General features: G+C 43.9%; 1 protein-coding gene and 2 long non-coding RNA genes across 10 annotated transcripts in view; 1 reads left to right on the forward strand and 2 right to left on the reverse strand.

Moving 5' to 3' along the window:
- Positions 1 to 25,386, reverse strand: part of CRIM1 (cysteine rich transmembrane BMP regulator 1) — a 191,372-nt gene extending 165,986 nt beyond the window's left edge. For 4 of the 7 annotated variants that reach the window (XM_087436906.1, XM_087436902.1, XM_087436903.1 and 1 more), the window contains exon 1: positions 24,515 to 24,907. In XM_087436906.1, coding sequence (XP_087293032.1) covers positions 24,515 to 24,845 — 331 coding nt within the window. In that variant the 5' untranslated portion in view covers positions 24,846 to 24,907. Of the gene's footprint in view, positions 1 to 22,166; positions 22,335 to 24,514; positions 25,169 to 25,192 lie in introns of those variants that run through there. The other 3 variants (XM_087436907.1, XM_087436905.1, XM_004418148.3) reach the window with 3 other exon arrangements.
- Positions 1,955 to 22,160, reverse strand: LOC147915990 (uncharacterized). 2 transcript variants are annotated; one of them, XR_015553670.1, is made up of 4 exons: positions 21,429 to 22,160; positions 2,509 to 21,325; positions 2,272 to 2,402; positions 1,955 to 2,044 (listed from the first exon to the last, which is right to left on the reverse strand). It is a non-coding gene; the product is annotated as an uncharacterized LOC147915990 (long non-coding RNA). The 2 variants fall into 2 exon arrangements; XR_015553669.1 differs by having other exon boundaries at positions 2,509 to 22,160.
- Positions 25,387 to 25,523: 137 nt separating the features above from the next.
- LOC147915991 (uncharacterized) lies at positions 25,524 to 26,515 on the forward strand. The gene is made up of 2 exons (XR_015553577.1): positions 25,524 to 26,009; positions 26,091 to 26,515. It is a non-coding gene; the product is annotated as an uncharacterized LOC147915991 (long non-coding RNA).
- Positions 26,516 to 27,494: the final 979 nt, after the last annotated feature.

Consider the following 27,494-nt stretch of genomic DNA (forward strand, 5'->3'; position numbering starts at 1 on the left):
CACACCCCCTTGGGGAGGGCTCCAGATTCCTGCATGGGGGGTGGGGCAAAGAGGCGGGCACAGAGGGAAAAGTTCAGCAGAGGCCAATTCACCCACTGTGCCCACTACTCTGGGACCAAAGTCATGGGGTGAGGAGGGCAAGAGGGGCCCCAAGAGCTCCCTCCAGAGTGGGCAAGAGGAAGTCCCTCAACCTCTTTGGGTTCGACAGGAAGAAGATGTCATCACTGCAGGCATGGTAGAGATTATAAAAATCATACAAGTATATGACAAACTTTTATTGGCCTCAGTTCCTTAACTTGTACAATGAGGGGGCCTGCCTAGAGATCCTTTTCTGAGGACCCTTCCAACTGCATAATTCTCTGATTTCTAGCATAGCAATAGTTCTCTACCCTCAAGTCATTTTCAAGATCTGATGCATTTTTGGCTAACAAATAGAATGCCACTGTCACGCAGAAGGCAGCCAAACTTCTTAAACCTCCCAAGCAAATTCTCCTCTTGCAATACTGGATTCCCTGCCTCTGACTCAGTGTCTCCAGACTCTCTTGGTGTCTTTCTTGTGATCTCTGTGTCCTTTGGGTTTTAACTCTGTAGGGTCTGGGCTCAAACCGTCAGGCTCTGAACTCTCAAGGGCCACCCAACTCCTCCTGCTTGCAGGGCCCCAGGGCTCATGACATCAGGCTCCAGGATGTACGTCCCATCAAGGTCACCCTCTGGAGCTCAGGGCCTCAGCACAATGGGCCTTGACACCTCTCAGCCCACCTGGACCCAAGGAAGGTGCTGGGAACCTCATGACACAGTGCCGAGTGCTGAATCCCTCTAACACAGAAGCTCTACTCCACTGGAAACGGGAGCTGGGGAGGAATGAGGAGCTGGAGCCCCAACTGGTCACTGTGAGAACAAGTGAATAAGCTGATTTCAGTCTGGGCTCTGGACCCTACTCCCTCCCTAGATAGTCAAGGTGACTGCCCTCTCCTAGGGGAGAGAGGAGCAGAAGAGTGGCTAGACTGGCATTCCCCCATACTCTGGACAGGACTCAGCCTGCTCTTCAGAACCTGACTGATGGGAACAGAATTCAGGAGGGAAATTAAAGAGATATAGTGCTGGGGAGACTGGGGAGATGGAATCAATGAAGAGGAACCCACGTAGGGCTGCCATTCCTATACTAGACAAAGTCATAAAAAGCATTTGTTAGCCTCTATATGATACTCCATAGAGAAAACACCCCTGAATGGTCAAAATCTACCAACTGTACTTCAACTAAATGTCTACCTTTTCCCTTTTTTTAAAACCAACCGTTGCTTTTAATAAATCCCTATGAGTAAAGTCTGACAGCAAAGACTAAGTCTGTAGGTAAGACGCTAACAATGATCCTACAAAAAGGTATCCTGATGCACAGCCATCTCATTCTAAGCAACTGCTTTCATTGAGAAAAAAACTGAATTCCTGATCAATTACCACCTCCTTCTTGTCAAGCCAGGATTCAACACAGAACACTTCCTCTATTTACTAAGACCCAAACGCTAGTGAGAAAATATGCTTTCTGTGTGGTGAATCATCTGGAACTAACTAGAATTTGGACTTTCCCCCCCACCCCCAGGTACATACTACCCTTCATAAGAAAATGGTTCAGCGTTCTGTTCAGTAAAATCTGCACATTACCGCCACGTGCCGTTCTCCCTGTGCCGTCAGCAGACTGCTCCGTTGTCGGCTGATTCCTGCACACGAGCACGGTGCGGAACTACAGCAAAAGCAGTCAGATGGCCCATAAAGCGTGCTCTGCAACAGCTCTTCCTTTTATGAAGATCAGGTTTTAAATGGGCCGCTTCAATTTGGGTGAGAGAGACGTGAGCAAGATGGAAGAAGGCAATCGTATACTCCTCTATTCTTTTTATGAAACGATGAATCCTTCAAACCACCTATGAGATAATCTTGCCACACAAGAACCATACTGCACTTGTTTGATTGAAATAGATTTATTTTTTTAAAGTTGGGTACCAGGGGAGGATTTAATTGTCAAAAAAAATATTCTGGAATACACTGAGACCTAAAAAAAAAAAGAAAGAAACGTTATTAAAATGACAACAGACAACATAAACAGCATTTAAAAAGGCAAGGCAAGCTATTTCGTTTGAATGAGTTAGTGTGTGTGTTTGTTCAAAGCTCTTCCAATTTCTCCATAAAGAAAAAGGATTCTGAACTATTGTTGCAACCCCGTTACATAAATTGCTTTTAGAATCAATAAATATTTTTAGAATGAAAAGAAGCACTTACACACTGACAAAGGACTTCAGGTTCATGTTCTTGTCACCTTTGCGGACACGATCACTTTTTAAAAACCAACTTTTCCAAACTGTAATCTCCAGGTCCTGGGTGAAAAACTCGAGTCCTTAGGATCACAGTCCCTACCAAGAGAACACAAAGATACATATTCTTCAGTCCTTGCCATATGAAATATTATCAGCATAACCTTTTAAACTAACTTTCTTAACATAAAAAACAATGACTTACCTCCCTTCTGTTAGAGCTGTGATCTTCATCCTCAGTACAGACGGTCCAGACACCTCATCAAAGACGAGCGGCGGCGCCCCTTCTCCCACCATCTCATCTGGACCATTTGGGGACCATTTGTTCCTCTTATAGTAGATGAGCAGTTACTCTGAGAGCAGCCCTCAAATTCAATACCCCAACAGCAAGAGAAAACAATCATTCTTAGCATATTCACCTGCCTGGGGGAAAATCAGAAACAAAACCTCCTCACAAGTACCTTTCAGCCACTCGTGTGACGTAATATGAAGAAAAATGTCCTACTGATTTAGTCATTAACTTAAAGCATTATTTATTGAGCAACTACTACTTGCACGGCCCCATGCTAGGCACTGAGTGGGCTACAAAGAAGCAAGAACCTAGTCAATTTAAGAGCACTTTTCTACCTATCTCCCACCTTAAAAGCAAACAGAAGTTAGAACGCAGAGTGACCCATAAAGAAAGGGCAGAGCCTCGTTAACATAGCCATCAAATAAGTTAGAATTTGAAATGTTCCAATAACAATGCTTACTGGAAATAAATCACCTGATTAAGCTGTTTTTCCCTTTCAAAATCACCTGGGGAGCCAGTAAACATTAAACTTCTGACTGGCTGGGTATGTTAGGTCTAATTAATAAATCATAGGCACATGATTATTGATACTGAATTTGGAATATCCTACTACCCAGCCCCCAACCAAAGAGTAAATGTCTTCATGCCTTACAACGCTTTACTGCAAACAAATATTATTTTCATTTTATGGTAAGAGATGAAGAAATCATTTTTCCACCGCTGAACATGACACTTACTCAACAAAACATTTAATGAGCACCTATTATGTATAAACCATAGTGTTCAACGCTGAGACACAAGGACACAGTGACAGCCGACACTTACTACATGCTTCCTACGTATAAGCCACTGATCAAGTGATTTACATGAATCAGTCAGCTCAGTTATTCCTCACAATAACCCTAACGAGGTAGATACTATTATTATTCCCATTTTTCAGATGGAAACTGTGCACAGAGGCCAAGTAGCTTGGCCAGGGTAACACACCAGGCAAGTCACTTGGCTAGATTATGAACTGACTTCAGAACCCAGAAGTCCCACTAGTACACAGCATTGTACTCAGTAATAAAACGTGGTTCCTCCTTAAGGAACTTATCGTCTAAACTTCTCCTGAAGAAGTCACCTCCTCTGGGCAGTTTTTCTTGAGACGGTATCTCTAATGCTCCCTGGCAAATGGAAGCAACACGTGCTAGCCATACAGGTGGGTAAAATGCTCCAAGACCAGGATGATTCACAGTCTGGGGAGCAAGCAACAGGGCCAAGGAGGCAGGGCCAGAGCTGGGAGCGAGGCCAGTGCCACTGGTGAAGGCAGGCAAGTGCCCCGGGGTGAGGAGAGCCGTGGTGAGGCTGGCTGGGCAGTGTCCCCAAGTTGCTAACAGCAGAGAGCACCTGTGTGCAGGGCTGGAGGTTGACCCAGGGCAGTGGCTGGATGTGAGACTTCCTGAACATGGGTGGATGCAAGGGAAAGGGATTCAGAACCTGCACAGGGGAAATCTGTGACCAACCATAAAGAAGCAAGACTCAGAGGGCTCCGCAGCTGCTGCCTTTGCTCTCTCTCGATGCACTGGAGATGGTGATGCACAGACAGAGCCCCAAACCCCACATCCCGCAACTCCAGTCCCAAACGCTATATGCTTCTAGTATTTACATAATTATCTCTTCTCAAGACACTTGGCGTTCATTATATCTTTTCATTTTTTGGTGAGGAAGGTTAGCCCTGAGGTAACATCTCTTGCCAGTCCTCCTCTTTTAGCTGAGGAAGACTGGCCCTGAGCTAACACCTGTGCCCATCTTCCTCTATTTTATATGTGGGACACCTGCCACAGCACAGCTTGATAAGCGGCGCGTACGTCCGGGCCCGGGATCCGAACCTGCAAACCTGGGGCCGCCAAAGCGGAGCGCCAGAACTTAACCACTACACCACCAGGCCAGCCCCATTGGTGAACATTATTTTTTAAAAAAATCAACTCTCACAGCAGGTCAGGAATTCAGAAAGAAAAGGAACAGAACTGCCGTGGTTGGTGCACTGGGGGAGACTTCTGAGATACCCACTAAACGAGATTCAGACACTGAGTGTTGCCCCTTGGAAGCACCAACTTGGAGAGGTAAGAGCGTGAAGCAGCTATAAACAAATCCACTCAGAAACAAATTCATCCAGCGCTGACCCCTGGCGAGAAGCTCCGAGTCTGCGACCTCCCTCACACTATATTTATGCCTTCTCCCACAGTCTCACATCTCAACAGCCAGAAATAAACCCGGGGGTTTCAAAACCGAACCTTTCCTGCTCCCCCATCATCCGAGTTGGCCAAGCTCCCGGACTTGGTAAGCAAGGAAACACAGCCCATCGACACTGTACGAGCACTCACCCACTGCTGGAACATTCACCCCAACACAGGCTTTACTGTCTACCATGTGACAAGGAACACACAAATCCATTTCATTATCCATTGACACAAACATTTATAATCACACTGTTAAGAAGCTTCTGAAAAGAAAACACAAGCAGTTTTGGTTGATAATAAAGATCATCTGATTAATGATTAACTGTTTTCAGTACTGGAGACAATCTATTGATTCCCACCTTTAAATAAAGTTGTACAACAGCAGATACAGGCTGTATGTTGGGCCAAAGCTGAGGACATTCCAGACCCGCCCCCCTTTACATACCTTTTCCATAAGAGTGGTCAACTTTCCCATACTTTTTTATTCATTCTAGAGACACAATTTCAGCCTACATATTTTGGTGGTGGTGGTGGGTGTCAAATATTTGCTTATTGTTGTTGAATATAAATATCCATTAAGCTTTGTGTTTTAATTACCTTTTAAAAAAAACTTTCCACACTTGACTTTAATTAATGTTATTGTCCTATGATAGAACTAAAATTCCACAAAGATCCATGGGTAAACTATTAAATTTCATGTGAGCTCACCTTCAAATTACATTTTCAGTATAAAGTGTGCTCTTTTACGTCAATATGTTGACTCAAAAGGTATTTGTTAAATTCCAGTTGTGTGCATGCATCACTTTGCTCTATGTTGTGGCTTAAAGAAGTCTAAACGGTTATTCTCTCCATGTCACAAGAAGCCAGGTAAACGTCTAGGGTTTTCTGGATTGCATATGTTGACCGGTATATATCATGCATTAATTATAAATTTTCAAAGATTTATAACTCAGAAACAGTCATTTAACTTTAGAGGTAATCAAAATTTTTATCTTCCTTTTGATAACTCAAAAAAGCACTTAAAATTTACATAAAATATATCTGAAGCCCAGCCATTTGATTTTGCATACTATTTGTGCAATTGGTTTTGAGTGAGAATTTGTATTTTTAAATAAAGATTAGAGAAGTGAATATAAAATATTACAACAAATGCTATCTATACCTTTTGAATATGAAACCAGTATCTGAGTTATAAAAACTATCAACCAATAACAACACACGGAAAAAAAAGTCTGTTTTCCTGATGGAATTTCAACAAACTTAATCCTGACAGTGATCCAGGTTTTTCCAAATTTTATATATGCGCCCTGCTGGATAACTTCTAGGCCTCTGGTTTTCATTTATAAAATGGTGCAAGTGGAAAACTTTTAAATCCTCAGATAAAATCCTTGGTAACAAGAGCATATGTCATATGTATGCAAAGCACAAAGGTTGCAAATTCATCTTGAAGTTAATATCTAGTCTCTATTTAGGACTTAGTTAATTATATCCATTTTTCATACTAAACAAACATTTGCAACCCAATAATACACCCCAAAAAAAGCAACAGAATTAAAATGTCCCTCCTACCCAGGGGGCTGGCTATTTGCACAAAGCTTACAAATCGTTAAGTAACCTTACAGATCTTCATTGTCCTTAGAGTCAACACAGTCCCAGTGGTAACAAGGATAGAAGACAAAACAATTAAGGGCCACAGTCCTCACATCACAAGCCCTAGAAACAAAGGACCAGATGTACAGGCAGCCAGTGGTCAGACCCTTAGTGAGGAGAGAGGAGTTAGCTGCCGTCATCTGCTTGGAGAGCCTCGGCACTCATAAAAATAAATTCCCTTAAGACTACAAAGAATTTTCTCTTAAGTTCACCTGGAATGACTTTTTTTTTTCCTTCTTGCCTTTTATATAGTCCTGAAAGGAAAGGGGAAAGGAAACGAAGTAGAAAGTCGGAGGCAGCACATCTCAATCAGCATAAATTGTAATGAGGGAGACTATGTAGTAACATGGGAAAATACATTTGATGTAATTTGAAGTGGAAAGAAGCAAGATACAGGATGTAGGATAAAAATATATGTCTATAGAGGAAGACTAGACAGGGTATATACATATTTATATAGACGAACGCAAACACAAAATTGGTTCTTGTGTTTGGAACAAGAGCGTTTTGGACCCTTGTTTTTCTTCTCTGATTTCCAAACTGTCTAGTAAAGTTATGATGCCTTTATAATAGTTTTCCTAAAAAGAAGGCAGTGGACCTAATATCTTGCCTCAGTACACTGAGCTAGCTATGGGAAATAAGATGTTCAAGAAATAAACTACAGAGAGGGAACTTAGGTAACACCTTTCTGAGTGATCATTAAAGGGACTTGGGTCTCTTTTTATAAGCCAAGGCCCTTTCTCGCATGCAACTAAGCTCCAAGAATCTTTGAGTATGAAAAGTTCTAGGGAATTTCCGTATCAGTCCTTTCTGATGGACTCCTTTCTCAACACATGGCTTGGGCAGGACATCAGAACTATAAACCTGATGAGTACTTTATGAACTGCAGACACAGGAGTGAGATGCCCACAGCTTTATGTAAGCCACTCAGAAGATAAGCTACATGTATTTATTTATATAAATTAATTAATGATGGCTAGAGATAGACAAAATCTTTTTTTCTGTTGGAATTAACAGAACCTAACAGCTCCAATTAGAAGAAAATGCTATCACAGAAGAATGGACATAATGAGACTATCAGGACAAGAACGTGACCCTGTGAAGAATTCTCTTTACATGTGTGCATAAGTACATACACACATCACATAATGTGCAACGTGTGTACAGCTGTCCACTGTAATGACACAGTTTTCCACTGTAACAAAAGACAGAAAAGAAAATGTCTATGTTTCCATTAACTCTAAATTGCACACAGACACAGGGGCGCCTTCCCACCGTATTCTGCCAGTCCACTGGCTCCCCTGCAAGGATTCCCCTAGGTCACTGATGACTTCATTTCTACCCCTCAGAGAGCCCCATCTGTTTGCTTTCTCTAGCACAAAATTGACCTTTTCTCTCCAAGCACTGTCTCTGGGTCCAGCGGTAGGCACAACAGGCCAGTCAAAAGCCAATTCAAGAGACTGATTTTCCCCAAATAACTCTGGCAGGTTCCTTTTAGGACTCAGAGTAACTCAGCTGTCTCTATAGCCAAACATGGTACTTGCTGGCGGCACTTCACATCCACTTCTCCGGGTCTCACCTTCCAGGAAGTCTACTTTTCAGTTACAAGAACTGTGTACCTTGGCTTACAACCTGAGGGGCACTCCCTCCTTCAAGTGTGTTTCCCAGTCCTCTGCCTCCATTCATTTATTTTATTCAAGACTGAGGGTAAACATGCTATTCCAGCAGCAAGAACAGCTCTGGGTCCTTCACCTACCACCTCAAAGTAACTGAGGAATCACAGGTTCTGAGATATACACATCTCTCATTTTGGCAGTATCCACCATCAAGTTAAATAATCCTTCTGTTGATAAAGTCTTAGAGAAGGCAACACTCCAAGGAGCACACACTCGCTCCCAAGGGCTGGGAGCTGACTTTTAGACTTTCAACTGTAATGAAGCCACATAAAAGTTAAAAAAAATATTTTGTAAGAGAAAGGAAAATCAACAGTGGACCTCAAAAAATTAACTTGCTTAGAATCTTTACTTTTCACTGCCAACTAAGCATTACAGAGAACTTGAGCTCTACAGCTATAACATTATTTAGCCATCAGTTCCAGCTTGCCTTCTTCTCTCTTCCCAAAACTTTTATAATAACCAGTGGTGATTAATAAAAGGTTCTAAAGTGGGTTACTGGAAAGCCACCAACCATGACACTAACATTATGAACAATCACCAACAGGGATGAGATGAGCATCTTAAACGTGGGAAAGTTGAAGGGACATACTGCAGCAGAGACATCAAAAGTAAACCCACTCTAAGAAAATGGGGCTCTCTGGTGACTGGTCAAGTGATAAAAGAGTATAGGTGCCCAAGCTTACACCCAGGATAATTCTATATATGTGTCTATGACCCTGTATACTTTATCGTGGCCAAACCTCTCTTTTTTTGTGTGCTGAGTAAGAGTCACCCTGAGCTAACATCTGTTGCCAATCTTCCTCTTTTTGCTTGAGGAAGATTTGCCCTGAGCTCACATCCATGGCCAATCTTCCTCTATTTTGTACGTGGGTCACCGCCACAGCATGGCTAATGAGTGGTGTAGGTCCGCGCCAGGGATCCGAACCCATGAACAGGGGCCACTGAAGCAGAGTGTGTCCAACTTAACTGCTGTGCCACCAGGCCAGCCCCCAAATCTCTCTTCTTTAGCAGTTGAAAAAGCTTAGTGCCAAATGTGTCACCCAAAGGTTGTGATTTGCTGTTGTATCCTTAAATGTCTAATGTCTTACTCTCTTAATTTGTAACCACTTGAAGACTTTAGAAAAGAGAACAAACAAACAAAGAGTTCATGACTAGGGCTGTAAGAAAAACAACTCCACAGTGCTCAATAACAAGTTGGGACACCAGCCACCAGTCATCAAGAATTCCTCAGTCCCTGAAGTCATAGGGTTTGGAGTACATCCAAATGGGATTTTGCTTTTTTAAATTCCTTATATTGCATTCCTACGGACTTCCTGTTCAGACCATTGTGAGGCATTTTTATTATTCATGGTCACACACTTCCACCCTCAGGTTGTCGCTCAGGACTTCCTTCCCCAAAGAAGCTGTACAGTTAAATTCCTGAAGACATCTGAGATCACCTGGAGCAGGAAATGGGTTGTGTCATTCATGGCATCACACACAGAGACTGAACACTCAATACATTGATTTAAACTCTCTCTTGATTAGTCAACATACATGTTTAAGACACAATCCTGGATTTGCTGAGAATACAGATGTCTGTTTTATAATCATCAATTATTCATATGATAATCTGAAGTGTGTCTACAAAGTAACTCACAGTTGTTTACAAGCAACTGATCACCACAGAATCTCAACTGCTCAGTGCACCAGAGCCCTGTGGTAAGGAAAAGGCTACAAGCAGCCGCCCGCGAGGAAAATTCTTACAAGCTGATGAAGGGTTGGTGAATGAAAGATGACACCTTTATTACAAACTGGCAAGAAGAAAAGTCTTCACAAATAAAAACGGCCTTTAAATATTTGCCAAAATAAATACAGCTGAAACTAACCCATCATAGGAAAATTAAAAAAATAAATTCTAAGAATGATTTGGGGTAGGGCGAGAGGGAAAGGACACAGGACACGGTTAACCAGTTTTGAGCTTCCTTCTGCAATAACGTGACTGGGATTCTCTCGAAAGGTAGTGTCATTTGTTTCAGTTTCCACAACGCAAACCAAACAGTTCAGATGGAAAAGTTTTTGTATAATATCTTGGATGACCTTGAGTCTAGATTTAGTCAACAAATGCTCATTGAGTTCTTCCTGTGTGCCAAGCACTAGAATAACACACAATCCTGGCACTCGAGTGGATCACAATGAGGCTGGAAGACAGAAATGTGAACTCTAACACAGTGTGAAAAGTGCTACAACAAGGGAAGGAGAAAGTGCTATTTACGGGCACTGGGGGGTGAGGGGATGGCATTATTTTTTCCTGGGCAGGGCAGGAAGGCTTCACAAGGGAAGCTGCATAAAATGGTAGGGTCTGAAGGATATGAAGATAACTTCGGGGAATCTGAAAGCCAACACCACATCCCTTTTCCAGTTGCTGGCTTTCACCCCGACTTTTGGTTGCAATAGATATTAGGAAGTATGTGTTGAACATACCTCCTAATTTTCCGAGTTTTCAAAGGAGCTTGTTCAAGATAAACCTGAAATAAAGTGGGAAAACCTAAACCTTGAGGAGCAGAATAGTCAGGTACTGAATTTAGGAGTCTAATTTTCCCTTACCTGTGGGCTTTTAGTAATAACATGCAAATTACTAAGGCTCTACGGGAAGTTAAACGCTTATTATACTGAGATTATCCAAAAAAAAGTAAAGTTGGAATCATTATGCATATGAAATATATCCCTTCTAAAGAGAAAAAAAAGTTCACTGTTCCTTCTTTAGTAGCAGTCATCCTTTATGTTTTTTCTCCCTGTGTAGCTCCTAATACCTTCTACTTTTCCATTCTCTCAAGAAACAGTTATCACCCAAGCATTTCCGACTCAAGGGCGTATGCTTACATATTCACACACAGTTTAAAAAATATAATACATGGACTATTTTCAGTGCCAAATGTAGCTGTAATTATATATTTCTTTTGGACATGTTTTATGTTATTAAAGCATGTAAATACTTTATCTCCCTCAAGTTTTCCAGAACTCTATTGGCAGAGAGTCTTTTGCCTTTCTCTTTCCAAAGCATCAAATACAATTTCCTGAATAGATAGTTGATAAACTCGGTTGCTGAGGGCTCACCTTTTCCCAACACAGTCTTTGAAAATAATTTAATCTCCTTCCAACAAAAAACACCTCTGGCTTCTTTATTTTGCTTATTTCCCTACAGTGGTGTTCTATTTCTCACCTTCAATTTCCGCTTTTCTTCTCTGCCATCACATCCAAAATTCCCCTGTAAGGCCAAAAACTACACTGAGTGATAACCTACCATAAATCATCCCGCATAGCCTGAGGGATAATAAAACTTTTGTCCCAATCACCAAGAAATGACATAAGTCAGGTAGTTTTCCTGAGCTCCACTTGCCCAAGTATAGATATCCCAATTAACTAGGCAGTTTAAAAGCCAAAGCACTTTAATTACAATTGTTTTTTTTCAAATGTAATAAAACAATGCACAATCTTTATTTATTAAGGTCATTCTCAGTTTGCTGATTTACAGAGTAGATAGTACACTTAATTTGCTTCAAGCATGCAAACTGTTTTCAGTACATCTGTAATACAATGCAATGTATTCTTTGTCTGTACTGTGCCCTCAGCAACTGAACACACATGCGCGGACACACACGCACGCCCATACTCACTCTACATCCAAAGGCACAAAGTTAACTACATCTTGAAAGAAGGAATTATCACAGCTTCTGTCTCTCAAAGTCACATCTGTAACTGTACAGGGGCCCAGCTGCTGATGCTACAGTTAAAGTTTACCATCCTGGGCACATCTTTTTAGGCCAGCAAGTCTACCACAACCTTGTAAAGAGCCTTGTTTTATGAAGCTTTATCACTTTCTGATCCATATTATCATATTTCACGGTGTCAAATAGATTTTATGTACTGGCAAATGCTCCCCTTCCAAATATTTCTACAGAACTCCTCTTCTGCCAGCCTGTTAGTGTAGATACCTTTATTGGAAGGGATCCCCACAGAGGATTTGGTGCTTGGCACCAACTTCTCTGAATAGTTGGGTTACCAGTAGCTAGAGAGCTGCATGCCACCACGCTGGGAAGAATGAGTAGCCAAATGGAAAGACTGCTGGAAAGCTTGCCTTTCCGACGGCTTTCAGGATACTTGAGATCCAGCCCACACTGGGTCATGGCAGGGACTTACCAGGGAAGGAGACCAAATCACAGCACAAAGTCGTGGGCATGAGAAGTACCAAATGGACCTTCTAGCACAGACTCTGACAGCAGCAAATGCACACTGAACCCCTGGCTGCTTCCAAGAGAGAATTGTTCAGCCTCAGGTATTCAGATTCTCATTACTGCCCCCATAGTTTAAAAGTGCTTAAGCTAATGTGCACCAACCAAGCAGGAAGAAAACCAAATAAAGGCCTATTGCTACACCAAAGAAGAGTAAAGCAGAAGCTACTTAGGCAAAGACTCCAGTTAGTAAATGAACACCATCCACCCCTCAATGGCTATTTCAGACGCCACCACTGTTAGCTATCCAGAAATCTACCCTGGAAGAGAGAGGGTAAGATCCGGAGCAGGATTTAACTTTTGATATTATCTTTAAAAAAGAAAAGAAGAAGGAAAGACAGAGCAAGCCACAGTACTCCACTAGAAGTGTTTTCTGTTAAATAATATATAATGTCTACCCACTTATTAGTAAACTTACAGAAGTTTTACAGATTGGAACAAAAGAAAATCTTTGGCAACAAAAAGCAAAATATTGCAGAAAACTAAAAAATTAAATAAATTCATATTGCTAGGGATTGGTGGCTTAGGTAATTGAATTGAAACTGAGAATCATGGAAGAGATCTACATAATAATTAGCTGCTGAGTTTTCTCATGTTGCATACTCCCAAATGGGAGTATTTAGCATTCAGCAGACTTATTAACAAATAAATGTCCGACTGGAATTAACTAGCACTTCATTCTGGAAGGCTGCTCTTGGCAAAAATGTAATATCCACAAGGCAAAGCAAGGTTATTGCTGGTGTACGCTGTGGGCTGTGTTGAGTGTCACATTCTTTTGAATAATACGGATTACATCAAGTTTCTGAGCCACAGGTCCACACCACCTAACTTTGCTCAGTGTCCTGCCGCTAGACAGCATGCAAAGGGAAGGTGAAGTTTCTAGACCCCCAAGAGACAATTTTCCAAACTGCACAGCTAGCCTGTACTTGAAACATATGTAGTGAAGATTTGCTGTCTCACATAGACACAAAGAGCCTCCTGGTCCCGTGGCTCAGCGACATACGGAGGTAAGGGAGCTAGCAGAGTGCAGTATGTCCCACTGCAGAGACTAATCATTTCATCCTCCCAATATGGGGCACCCAAGTGCCACATTGGGCCACTGCCCCTCCTTCAATGCACTATGACTGTTATGTTTCTTTAAATTCAGTCTGCTCCTTAAGGAAACTCCCTGGCAAGTGAAAACAGCAGCAAAGGTAAAAGAATGCTGAGAATTTGGCTGCTGCCTGCAGTATTAGGAAGAACAGCAATTACTCAACTCTCTCCTAGTGTCACAGGCAGAAATGAGCATGTGAATTTGGGCAAGTTTTGGCCTGTCTTTGCTCAAGCTTCTCCCTTTGCAGTATCTGTCAACTACCTACCTCACAGTCGTAATAACTAATGAAGTAAATGAGAAAATGGAGAAAGAGTGAAGGCAGCAGGCCAGCACAGACATAAAATTCTACCTTGAATCCAGACTAGGCCACAGTTAACACGGCTTACAGATTGCTGGCATTTAAAAGATGTCACTAACTTCCCGATAACTATGTTTTGCTGTCTCCACCACCTCTCAATAAACATAACTATGGGCGAACTCTTGATCTTTTCCTCTAAGCCCTTCCGTCTACAGCACTTGGCAGAGAGTCATGTAGACAATAACACTTTTTCCTTCCCTGGCTCTGCAAACACAAGGTAATATTTGACTCCTGCCCAGTACTTCTAGATCATAAAAACATAGATCTTATGACCAGAAAGGCCTTAAGATATCATCTGATTCAGTTCCCCTCCTTTCAGGTAGGTAACTATTTAATGCCCCTTCGACAAAGTCAAGGGAAGTTGAGGGGTTTTATTTAACTCACTGAGCTATTAAGGGATGAAGGGCGATCGGGAAGCCATGTCTGTTTTTTTCTCCTTTATCATGCTATTCTCATGCACAAGAATTTTGTGATATTTACCTTTTTGAGCAGCCTTAAATCCTTCCTGCAACAAGCTAACATATACACAGGTCCATCTATTCCTTTGATTAAAATATGGAAATTGATTTGGCCCTTCATTTTTATGTCACAGACAGTGGTAATAAATTTCCTAAAATTTGTCTAAAATATAAGAACTCAGTGGTTCTGAAAAACACACAGCATACCCAGTCTTTCTCAAACCATTTAAAAATCCTTCCACTTTGGCTCTCAGAGAGAAAACTGTCTATAATCTATCCCTTTTTCCTCGCTCAGAATGTAAATGCCCAGACCTCAAAAACAGCAAAGCTCCCAGGGATGGAAAGGGAGGAAAGGGGCAACAATGTGCAGGTTTTCAAGATGTGCATTTGACCAGATGATGGAATGTTCTGCTTCTGCAGCATCATACACACACACTCTGAGGGGATGGAGCCCACACATCCCGTGGGTATACTTCCTCACATGTTATAGATCTGAAGGGGTCCAACTAACTCTTCATATTAAAAATCCAGCTCAGGTCATGCTTCCTCAAGGTAGAGTTGCCTTATTTTGTCAGGTCTTTTGGAGTCTTCAAAAAGAGGTATCACAATTCTCCAATATTGAGATGCCTTTTGTTTTATCACAGCTGTGAACTGTTTTGCTTGTGGCCTTCGGATAAGAAGCTAAATAAGTTACCTCTTGTAGACAGGACTTCACAGGCTCAGGTTTCATTCTGCCCTGCCAGAAATTCCTTTCTGTTTTGAATCTGAGATGTTTGTTTATGGTTTTTGTTTTGAGATGCTAAATAAGACAGGCACAGTCTCTAGTTACAGCCCATATCTTTCTTTTTCTTTTCTTTTTTTTTTTTTTTTACCTGGCTATAGCCAGAGTGGCTGGTTGTTCAGGACTTAGCTAATATTTCCAAAGGCTGGACTCTTCAAATTATCTTCTCAGGAATTTGAAATGTAAAATAACACCTTAAAGTACAATTAACACAATTTTCTTTCTTAACTGTTTGTAAGACAAATGTTCCCAGGATACTTTGAATTAGGGTGTTATTTTTGGATTTGACAAACATATACTTAAACGAAACCCCAAAATTTGGAAGTGTATCTCATCTTGCTTGTAGGTTACATGTTTGAATACTAGCACTTTTGATGAAAGATAGAGGCACTACAATGATAGGTATTAAACGAGTTTCTGGAAAAAAAATTCAATTTCTACTATGTGATGATAACGTTTGGCTGTCAAGAAGGAAATAAAAAAAGAGTTGTAAACTATTGATTCCAAGGATTGTATCTTCATCAAGTTCTTTTTCCTTGTTCCATAACAGCCAACATAAAGCATTTGCCTGTGAGTTCTCAGTCCATATTTACTGGATAAAAATGATACTTACTTCCAGGCATAAAGGAAGAGTTACAGTCCTGCCTTCCTAAAGCAGGACCACACCTACACTAGGAACTAAAGAGACAAGAACGTCGGATATTATAACTCTAGGCGCGCTTTTCCAGCCTTCCACTGCAGCGCAGAGACTCGCCAGAGAAACCGCAATGCAAATCCAAGGTAAAGCTGCAGTATTAGTCCACATGAAAGATGGCTGGAACGCCTGAGATCAAGAAAAGCAACACAATGTACTTCAGGTAGCACACCATCTCCTGCTCACTCCCAAGCCCACTCTGTCTTTGAGCCCTGGGCCTGCTGCTTCCTTCTGCAACCGTGGTGATCCCTACCCTGCCTTGGGATGTCTCCAACGATGTCTGGAAACCCACAGAAAACCTCTAGCACTAAAAGGAAATTTAATTCACTTTCATGAAACCATATGCCATCAATATTAAGATATGTCATCTTTTAAAAAATATTAATTTGAAAGAGCCCTCTGGAAGTAAGGATTCAAAGCAAATCAAATATCAAGCCAATGTCCACATTCTGCTCAAACACCAAAGGGGCTGGGAATTACAGTCCTACTGGATCAAACCAATGAATGTTTTCTTGGTCCAGAGACCCTGGCCTCATGGCTCTTTGTTCTCAGTACTTCACGGACCCTTTCTCTCTGACAAACATCTGAGACCAGAATTCCTCCTCTGAGACCCCTGTCCGAGAGACTTAGTTAAGTGTGGAGGAGGTGTGAGACTGTCCACAAAGCAGACATTTTTAAAACTTATACATAGAGGAAGCTAACAAAGAAGAAAATGAGAAAGGACAGAAAATAAGAATGGAAGTTAGAATATTAATTATCTTCCAAAAATCTATTTCATACCAGGAACTATACTAGCCATTATATATACACACACACCTATGTAATCATATATATATTATATATGTATTAATTCTCTCCAATCCTCAATATAGTATTTACTTGATAGAGAGCTATCACTATTCCATTTTTACAGATGAGGAAACTGGGGGCCAAAACAACTAAGCAAGTTGGTTGTTCAATTAAAAAGTTAACAGAGCTGAGATTTGAACATAGGTTTTTCTAGCCCCAAAGTCTATTTTCTTTTTCCTAAAACATCCTGCACAGAGGAGCGGGAGCAGGAGGGAGAAGACAAGACCCTCAGGCCTCGCTTGGTGTCACACCCTCCACTGAATCCCTCCTGGTGGTCAGAGGCAAAGTTAGGGCCCCTCTTACTTGCTCCTGAGACACTCAGCATTTCCTTATCTCAGGGCTCAAGAGCTGTAACTGTCTTAGACAATAATTAATTGTCTCAGCTATCTACCATTAGACCATGACCTCTGTGAAATCAAGGCCCCTATCTTATTTATTTTGGCTGAAAAATAATTATTATAATGGCAGGTAACGTTATCAGGTCTTAGATGCCACACTGTGCCAGACGCTTTACATGGACTAGCATTTTGCTATTCAAAGTGTGGTCTCGGGATCAGCAGCATTGGCATCACCTGGGAGTTTATTAGAAATGCAGAATCTCAGGCCCCACCCAGACCTGCTGAATCAGAACCTACAAGTTTAATAAGATCCCCAGGTGATTCGTGTGCACATCAAAATTCCAGAAGCACAGTTTTATCTCATTTAAGCCTTGCAGCTAACATAGGTGGTACCTATTACTATTAACAGACGGGGAAACTGAGGCTTAGAGAAGTATCACTACTGTGCAGCACAAAGACCAGACCCATAGCAGCTGCTCAGTAAACACTTGTGAGCGGAGGGATGGCAGGGACCCAGGTTGGGCTAGAAAGAGAACGGAGGAATGGACGGGTTAAATGTCCGACCTCTGGCTTTGCCTGCTGGTACCAACTGCGGCGGCAGGTGGACTGAGGCCCCGATGCGGGCATGCTGCAGCAATACAAGCTGTTTCCTTGGCTCAAGCCAGGCCAAATCCCAAGCTGATCTCCAGTGTGAACACTCTAGGAGCCGGAGCCAAATCTTCTTCCAGAATATAACGTGAAGGAAAATGTACAATATTGATTATAGGGAGTTTAGGTGCCCCCTTAATCCCCAAAGGAAATATTAGCCCACAGATAAATGGTTAAATTTACAATTCCTGTGACAATGCAAAAAATTTCCGATTCCTCCCTCTTTACTTTTATTCAAAATACACCAATTTTGTAGAAATTTTTTAAACAAAGTATAACAAATGGGCATCAGGAGGAAAGGTAGCAAACACCTTCAGAGGCCTTTAAATAAGTTTTTTTTAACTCAATGCATTTATGGTGTTGGGGTAGGAGGGGAGGGGACGAACTCAATAATAATTCACTCCCTTTCTAAGAGCCCAAACTCCTTGACTACTGATGCTCAATCACTCAGGTAGATGAGGATTAAGCAGAACAAGAGAATGAGTCCATATCAGGTTGTGTTACTTTCACTGGTTGGTAGCTTTGTTAAGTGTTTCCGTCACGTCAGTAACTCTTCTGAGTGCTTCACAGAATTCATTCATTGAGTCCTTAGAGCAACCCTATTATTGACCCCACTACACAGATGAGAAAACTGAGATGCTCAGAAGCAGACTGCAGACCTGACCCCAGAAACCAGGTTTCTAACCATTACACTCTTTTGTAAGCATTTTGCATGGAGAATTAATTGGGGTTGGGGGAGGGAGGTAAGGAATTGAAATCTGTTCATTTTGTAACGAACAGAAAAAAAAAGGGATCTTTTTTGATTTTTTTTTGTGAGGGCATTCTTAACCTTAAGTGTAGTCAACCACTCCTCTGCTCCTAAGACCGAGGAGGTCGTATCTAAGCAAGGAGCGTTTCCATGATTGACCAGGCTGACTGCCCAGGACAAGCAGCCGGAAGTGGGTGAGGTTGGAAGATGCTGATAAAGGGACACCTTTCAGTTCACTGCCCACGCTCATTTGCCTAGTGGAACAAGCTAGAACAAAGAGAAAATCACTCTCAAAAGGAAACTTGCCATTTTGAACCATAGCTACTAAAGTGTTAAGAATACAGCCTCATTCTTAGATGTTGGGAAACTGATATGTATTGCACAGGCTCTGAGAAGAATGGGTAGGATCCCCTCCCCCCCCAAAAAAAAGAGCTACTCAGACCTTAAACCTGGTTCGAATTCGAATTCTCCTTTTCAAGACCTTTGCTACCAGAGCCCAAAAAGATCATCTCAGATCCTGTGATTCCTAGAACAAATTTTAACCACACTTCACGCACCAACTAATCCCATGCAGACTCACAAAATCACCTCTCCTTTGCTTGAACTTACTTGAACTTATATCATTATGTGGACTTTTTAAGGTCTTGTTGCCTTACTCTTTATCTTGATCTAGAGAGTGTAAAGAGTAGGGAACCCGTTTGCGTGGCCCAGCAGAAGGCCTTGCACAGAGGAGAAGATCCGTGAACGAGTGACTGATTTCTATGCACATAAGTCAGATCTTTGAGAATTCAGCTTTGGAAAATTCGACCTCTGAGAAGGAAGGCTTTAGGTTTGTTATTCATGCATGCTTGGCTAGTCCACTGTTTCTTCCTCAAATAATCATTGAGCTGTTACTGGGGTGTCTCCAAGTCCTGATACTGCATGTGCCATATGGAAAACAGTGTTACAGGAACCTGCTTCAGCAAACATTTACCTGCCACTCATTTTACCGTCTCCTCTCCGATAGTATCTACGTGCTAAAGCGGCACTGCCATCTCTCATGTTAGTGCCACAGCCTGAAAGACGTTACACACGCACATTTTTCAGGAATTTCACAATTAATGTCTGGAATGTGTTTTGGATTATTCTTCAAAGGATGACATAGTTGCCCGAAGATGAATTCAATATTTTTCCCTTCTCCCATTTCTCATTCTTTAGTCCTCCCACTCCATTATCTTTTTAGGGTCATCTGTTTTATCTATTTCCCCCAACTTCATAATGCCTGTCCCCTGCATCCCCCCAAGCTATTCCCTCGTTCACCTAGATCATCACATCTTAATCAAGCTGCACAAAACACAGAAACCTGCACCAAATCACTAAATACCTCCTAGAATGGGACCTAATGCCCATAGTTTAAGGATTGTTCAGACAGTTTTCTTCATAAACTAACCCGCCTGTTCACAACTGCTCTGCCAATATATTGCTTGTAGATTCTTCTGGTCTCTGTTAATAGGTGTTAATGGCAGCGACTATCTCCAGACTTGCTATTTTTGCCTTTCTAATACTATGCGATGCATTTGCCCTTGGCCAAGAGGTTTATGTGACGAGACTCCTCAATGACAGCGAGGATTCTGTAAGCTGGATAGTCAAAGTGAAGGTCATGAAGTCCTGTCATTTGTATATGTGCAGTGAATAGTCTCTCCATGTCTTGTCAATATTTACTTTTGGGAGGAACTAATTATTTCCTTGTTTACTAACCTCGGTTCCTCTTCCCATACCCTATTAAAGTAATGATATAGGCCCTCTGCTTGCTTCTCTCTGTGACGTCTAAGAGCTCACTCCACCTAAAGACTTTTGAGATGGAAAATGAAATTACTTAAAATTAAGGTTTAGAGCTCTGGGTTTTTTCATTTTTTCTAACACCAACAGAGAAAGATTAACTTTGCCCCTCTCCTCTTGTATTTAATTAGTAAAATTTAAATTCCATGGACTCTTAACTCCAAGTCCTATGTTAGTGAGGAGAGGTGAGGAGAGGAGATCCGTGGCTTGTGTACAACCAAACGTTTTGGTATATTATCTGGCCTCCTATCGCCTGTTATCTGGGGCCTCACCTCAGATCCTCCACACGTTGTCTTCCAAGGAGCCATCCTCTCCACTGACTGTCTTCCAGTGATTAGAGAAGAAACTATAACCTTCTAACGGCAACCGTTTCAGAAAACAACATTCTGTTCTTTGCTGTGAGTCCCCACCACATATCCTGGGTTCTCCTACTCACTGTCCCATGAAAAGTGGGCGGAAGGAAAAGTTAAAATACCTGGAGAAATAAAAGGAGGATTGTGTTTTGCAAGAGAGACTCTGTTTTTAGATGGCCACGGTGAAAACACAGAAAGTTAAGTTCCACAAAGATGAAGCCACCAAGTAAATATTCACTGGGAAAAAAGTTGGTGCTTATCTTTGACAGCAACCACCTGGACCTAATACAACAAAGTTCTCAAAGCAAAGCCACTCCACGGTGTCCACTAGGTTCCAAGTCACTCTGTCCTCACAAACTGTCCAACTCAAGCCATCATTTGCCCTTTTATTACTTAGAGAGAGAAGGCTGCTCATGTTCTCCCACCTTGCCCCACCCCTTATAGAAGCACAATGTACTATTCCACACAGGAGGAAAAATGGTCCTCACCCCCTATCTCAAAATATAATCCTCACTGTCCAATCAAAACATTCTTCCTAGAAAAATCTCACTTCGGTAGTTGTTCAAAACTCTGTCTTTGATCTCCCAAAGAGGTCTCTCATCCAGTCTTTTTCCTCGGAAGTTCAGAATCCAAACTTGTTTCTCCGGCTTCTGGGCAATTTACCTGGAGCAGGCAGCCTAGGATGTTGCAAAGGGCCACATGAAGAGTCACCAAGTGAACGGAAATGAGACAGGGTCTTGTGCCCTCCCAGGGACCAGAAAGCATTTTTCAGACTAAGAGAGAGCAAAGAAAACTTCAGGTTTCTGGGTCTATGCTCAATTTCAAAAATCACTTAGCCAAAAATTGTTTTAAAGGAATAATTAAATCAGGATTTACTTAATAAAAATCCAAACGATGCCGAAAAAATGTCCAAGTATATGTGTCACATGATTCACAGGACCCAACTCTTCATATTATTTTTTCTTCAATGTTCTTTCTATGGAGAGGATTGTTCATGCATTCAATGCACACTTACTGAGAGCCTACTACGGGCCAGCATGCTTTAAAAACCTAAGGCAGTGAGCCACAAGTTAGAAGGGGTCCATTTCTGCCCCTGATTTATCTAAATCACTTTGTGAACCGCAGTTAAAACATGATCCACCCCCCACCCCCCAACAAAGCCAGTCTGGGAAGTTACACAAATAAAAATTACTGCAAGTTGGCAAATACGGCAATGTAATTTGTATTTAAATTATAGCATCGAAAGCAGGTAGATTAAGTCATGATAATATTTCTATACCATGCAATATGTTTTCCCAGTGTAGCCAATTAAATAAGTTTTCAAAAGAGTTTTCATTAACAGATACAACCAGTAGGGGTCATTTTAGTGCAAAAATTGCAGCAAAAGAGACTTCAACAGGCATAAAATACACCAATTCCTCTTCCTGTTAGTTACAATAATCACGCTTCAGTGTGTGAATTTCTGAATAAAAATAGAAACTGAGGGAAACACTGGCCACTGAGAAATTTCTTGCTAAGTAACAGAAAAACAAGTGAAAGTCAGCACCTTCTAGATAATTACTGACATGTAAAGACTCCAATTCTTAAAAAGAAGGAAGAAAAATGGTTACTCACTTATCCTATGTTTTCCATAAATCTTGTAGTAAAGTGCAAATACTTGACATTTTAGACACATAGTTGAATATATCTGTCTAAATCCAACCATCATATCATGCCAGGTAACAGTGTCCCTCTTACTTAGGTTTCATGGATTTAGAATGCAACTTGACTGCTTTTAGAATTCTAAAAAATAAAATGAAAAATACCCTGAGCACACAATTTTGGTAGCTGAAAACAGGCCTGCTCAATGGAAAGTGCTGCTACAGAACGCTAATTGAGATATAATCATAGCAACAAACAGTTCCAAGCATTTTCAAGGCTAACACCAAGTGCATGGGGTGTTACCAGAAGAAAGGAAGCTATGAGGGATCGCATCATTTCAGAGGAATGAAAGGCTCACCAACCAACTGCCAAAATAACTCTATACTGTGACACCAGGATATTGCTGCCAAAACACTTGATTACTGTGAATTTCCCCTGAACGCCACATTTCCTTCACCAGAAATATATCACAAAGAAAACAAAACAAGGGTTAGAATCTTTAGAACCTCCAAAAGTCCTTCTCAGGCAGAGCCGTTTCCACTGCACTTAACCTCGTTTTGTATTGCTTGTTCTTTTTAGATTTACGGGAGGCTGGCTTAAGTAAATTATACACTCCAAGTGGCAGGGTTCAAAGATGCATCTTTTAGTCCAAGTCATTCAGAATTCCCAAAGTCAAGCACATAAAATTATATCAGAAGTTAATCTCATGGCCATTTGTCCTGATGTGAGAAATAAAAACATGTTATAAAATGGGACTTAACACCAGATGAGAGGCTTTTGTGTTTCAGGCAAAGGAACTCTTCTAACCCAATGTCCTAACTAAGGGTGCGGCAGTGCACGTTCCTCCCCTCTGAGAAGAGTGCCCTTCACTCATTACTGCCCACTAGCTTCCAAACCAGCAAAGCCTCTCCAATTTTCCAGAACTGTTTCTAAAAACTACAGGTATAAATAAATATGCATGTGTGTGTTTGTGTGACTGCGTGTTTTGTGTATTTAAAGAAAATCGCAGAATTAAAGCCTTTTAAAAGACCCATTTTATGCTTAAGGTTGCCACCTTCTTTTTCAGTATCCCAGCACAAACACACACATACACACATAACGATGCTTCAGAATAAACCTTTCCCTGATCTCCTATGTGCTGGCAGTGAATAGTAAGCAAGGGACGGGGCAGAGGGCGCCTGTCCCTCCTCCTCGCCCCGCCTCCAGAGGTAAGGCTGCTGCGCCTCTGCTCATACATTAGGACGCCCCGGAACAGCATCACCACCCCAACGTCAGCGGGAGCAGGGATCCCACTTTCAACTGGTGCTCACCGAGTCCTGCCCATCAGGCAAATAAAAAGAACTCGCTGCCTCTTTCCAGACCCCAAACCAGACCAGGCACCCCGAGGCCGAGGCAGGCGGGCAGGACTTAAGGCCGACACCCCACCCACAGTGGTTCCCTCATCGAGGGAGACTCCACCGATTCCATCTTTCTCCCTCAGTCTCGACACCACGGTGCACAATGCTTAGTGGAGAAACCAGAACAATCCTCGCTGTCAAACAAAAAGAAAGAACTGGCAACGCAATTGGAAACACGCACATATCTGATCTTAAAAAGGAGCCACTAATAGCCAGAAACAACTTTTCACTCCGAGGTGCAAGTCCCCCCTCCTCCCCACCTCCATTCAGGAGAGAAAGCCTTTGACCGTTTTCAATAGGCAAATAAATGAGTAACCACCGTATGTAACTTCCCCTGGGCTGACATATTCCGGAGCTGAAATTGATTTATATGCGAAGGAGGAGGAAGGGAGTGAAAGAAGAGCGCAAGGAAAAAATAATAAAGGAGACAGAGGGAGTGTGAGCTGGAGACAAGTCTCTCCGCCAACAGAAAATGGACTTTCGCGGACGGTGTGCAGCACTAGGTTCCACACTGCGCTAGTGCGGGGAGGGTAGCAGGGGCCGGATTCCCCAGGGGCTCGCGACAGCCTCCGCAGTGCCCCCTGCCCGCCGCAACCCCACCGCGGGGCGCAGGGCCGGGCCATTCCACCCAGCCCAAGCCCGAACGGCCACACGTGTGCGAATCTGTGCGCCGCCGGGGGGCGATCCCCAACTCGCCCGCCCCCACCCACGAAATCCAACCTCGCCCGCGGCTGGCCAAGCGTCTGGGGGAGCAGCGAGCGGGAACCAGGCGACGCAGGGTTCTCTCCCGGGGGCGGCGGCCGCCCCTCCTCCCGCGGAGCCCTCTCTCCTCGGGAAAGTCTCGGCCAAACTTTGTTCGGCGCAGCGAGCGTCGAGGGGGCGGCGCGGGCCAGGTGGGAGGGGGCCCGCGGCGGGCGGCCGTACCTTCGCAGACGCCCACTTCGTACTCGGTGATGGAGTCGCCATTGAGCGGGGGGCGGATGACACAGCGCAGCCCCCGGTCGCAGGCTCCGTGGAGCCCGTAGGCGCCGCCGCAGCTCTCGTTCCTCTGGCGGGCGCACATGTAGCAGCAGCCGCAGACGCCCTGCACGATGCTCCCGGGGCAGCTCCTGGGCTCTTCGCACTTGGACTCGTCGCAGGGCAGGCAGACCAGTGCCTGGGTGCCGGAGCGCGCCAGCAGCAGCAGCAGCCCCAGCAGCGAGACCAGGAGGTGCCCGCAGCCGGCCAGCCCCCTGCCCCCCGCCACCAAGTACATCCTCCTGCGCGGCCGCCGCCTCCTCGCAGCCGGGCCGGGAGCGGGGCGGGCGCCCTCCCCTGCGCGGGGCACACGCGCTCCCGCCGCCGCACCCGCAGCCCGCGGTCCTCGCCGCCCCCCTCGGGGCCCCCGGGGCGCGCCTGCCCTCGCGGGGCGAGGCCCCCGCCCCCCTTTGCGGGCCGCGCCGACCCCGAGCCCACTAGCGTTGGCGCCAGCGGTGGTTTCCCCTCCTCCTCCTCCTCCTCCCGGGAGGGAGGGGGAAAAAAGAAAAAAGTTTCCTCCCGGCAGCTGCGGTTCAACCCAAACTTCTGGCTGCGGCGGCGGCTGCGCTCGGCTCTAGCCCCGGCCGGCGGCGCCTCCTCCCAATCCTCCTCCGCGTCGGCTGGCCCCGCGGCGGTGGCGCAGCCTTTGGGCCGGTCCCCGCCCCCGAGAAGGTCCGCGGCTCTGCTTCGCGAGCCCCGCTCTCCTCACTCCTGCGCGGCTCCTCCGGGCGCTTGTTTATGGCTCGAGCCTCCGCCGCCCGGGCTGCGCCCTCCCCCATCCTACCTCATCCCCCAGACCTCGCCCCCGCGCCGCGCGCCTCTCATTGGCTGCCCCCACCCCTCCCGGCCCGGCCGGCCCTCCCTCCTCCCACCCTCCCTCCCGGGCGGCCGGGCCCTTCCTCCCTCGCACGCCTCCTCTTCTCCCTCCTCTTCCTCCTCCTGCAGCCCGGCTCACCGCGGCGGCCCTGCGGCCGCGTCTCTGCGCACCTCTCCGGCTCGGGCCCCGCGAGCGCGCGGCGGCTCGGCGCCCGGGGCGCACCCGGCGAGCAGCGAGAGTCGCGGCGTCCCGAGCGCCCGCCGGCACGGCCACCGTGGTCGGCCCTGGAGCCCCGAGGGCGAGACGGCTGCACCTCCGGGGCCAGTTTTGAGTGCGGAGAGTGGCGGCCACCCCCGAAGCTCGGGCCCGAGGGGATTGCTGCAGCCTCGGCTGGGGCACCCGCGGGATCGAACCCCGGAAAAGGGAAGCAAATGCATGGAACCTCCGCAAACTGGATGAGAATCCATCTTCCACTCGAGCTGGGAATAGATTTTGTGAAAGATATTATGTAATGGAGTCTCGGGAAGCTCGAGACGCCTCCAGCGAAGCTGCTGGTGAATTAATTAAGTGCGTTAAACGGTCTAGGTAAATATTCCGCCGGGGGGATGGGGGACTGTTGGGAGCTGCTGTAGCTTGAGTTGAATTTTAACTGTCCGTATCTTGTAGGTTTTGTTGCTCTGCTGTCTGTGCCGAGGTGCTATATTATAGGAGGAGGTGAATGGAACGTAATAGCTGAATTTTTCTCCCTTGAGTAAGGCCGAATCCTGGATTACTACAAATCTTGACATGACTAGCCCCGTATATCTCATGCATCATTTCTGTCATCTGCCATTGCCCTTTTCTTTCCCAAGCGCGTGGACAAAAGTGATGGGTTTTAATTTTTTCATTTATTGTGAATGTACTAATAAAGAAGATGTGTGGTAAATATTCTTTGTGATAAACCAGATAAAGAAGCAACTGAAGGGATTGAAAATGCATCACGTGGAGAATTGTTTCTCTTCTGGGGCTGTCAGAAAAGGTTCTTGCAGTGATGGGCTCTGTAGTGGCCCACCATCTACAGGATGTGTACCAAGGTCAATAAAATTAGTGAATTAACAAAAAGTGACTTGGATCAGTGTGGAAAAGAAAATCAGATCCTGTGGCAGGTGTGAGGTGGGAATGGCCAGCTGACCTTCTGATCCAAGATGGTCTGGCCAGGGGAAGGTGGCAGCCAAGTGGATCCTGAAAATCGTGACTAATGAACCAGAAGTTAATAGCATGGTAGTGTAAGGAGAAGGGAAACAAAGATGCCTTTGAAATCCTCTGTTTGCAGAACAAATTTATACTTATTACAAATATTTTGGTTTAACCACTCTAATTCTGAACCAAAGAGCTGAAGTTACTAGTGGAATATTCCCCAGTCCCTGGCCTCAGAAAACTAAACATTTCTCTAATCATATTTCTTTGTCCTGAGGAGGGGAAGAGGCTCGTTAATTATCACTGATTATCAGAGGTAATAGGGAAAATGTTCAACAGTGGAAAGAGGGAGTGAGCATCCTATTTTCTGGAAGAGTTTAAAGAACAGTTGGGATGACTAATTCCCAGAGATGTTGTAGAGACAATTCCTGCAATTGTGTAGGAGGTCAGATTAGATGGTCTCCAAAGGACCTTATACCCTGAGGTTCTATAGTTATAAGTATTAAGTGGTAAAATCATTTAAAATATGCTAGATTTTCTATTAGCAAATTCAAGAAGAAAGAACACACAGGACTGTTCTACATGATTGTTTCTGGTACCCCAACGAGGCCCCAGCACTTCACTGTGGGATTTGCCAACAAACTGTCATCATTGTGCTGTGTTAAAAGGCCCTTTCCACTCTTGCAGAGGAGGTTATCTATATTTCTGTTCAAATGCAAGTATAAAGACATTATTAAAATGTAGCAGATAACATTGTAGGACTCAACAGGAAAAGCCAAGGTCAGGTGATGGAAAAAAATGCAGAAGTGAGAAAGCCACTGTAGTTTGAAAAAGAGTAATAATCATTGTCAAGGGCTTGCTTTTTTGTTTGTGTTTTTTATTTTATTTTTTTAA

Source organism: Ceratotherium simum, chromosome 11 (genome assembly GCF_057802395.1).
Source record: "Ceratotherium simum simum isolate JZ-2026a chromosome 11, ASM5780239v1, whole genome shotgun sequence".
Taxonomy (NCBI): domain Eukaryota; kingdom Metazoa; phylum Chordata; class Mammalia; order Perissodactyla; family Rhinocerotidae; genus Ceratotherium; species Ceratotherium simum.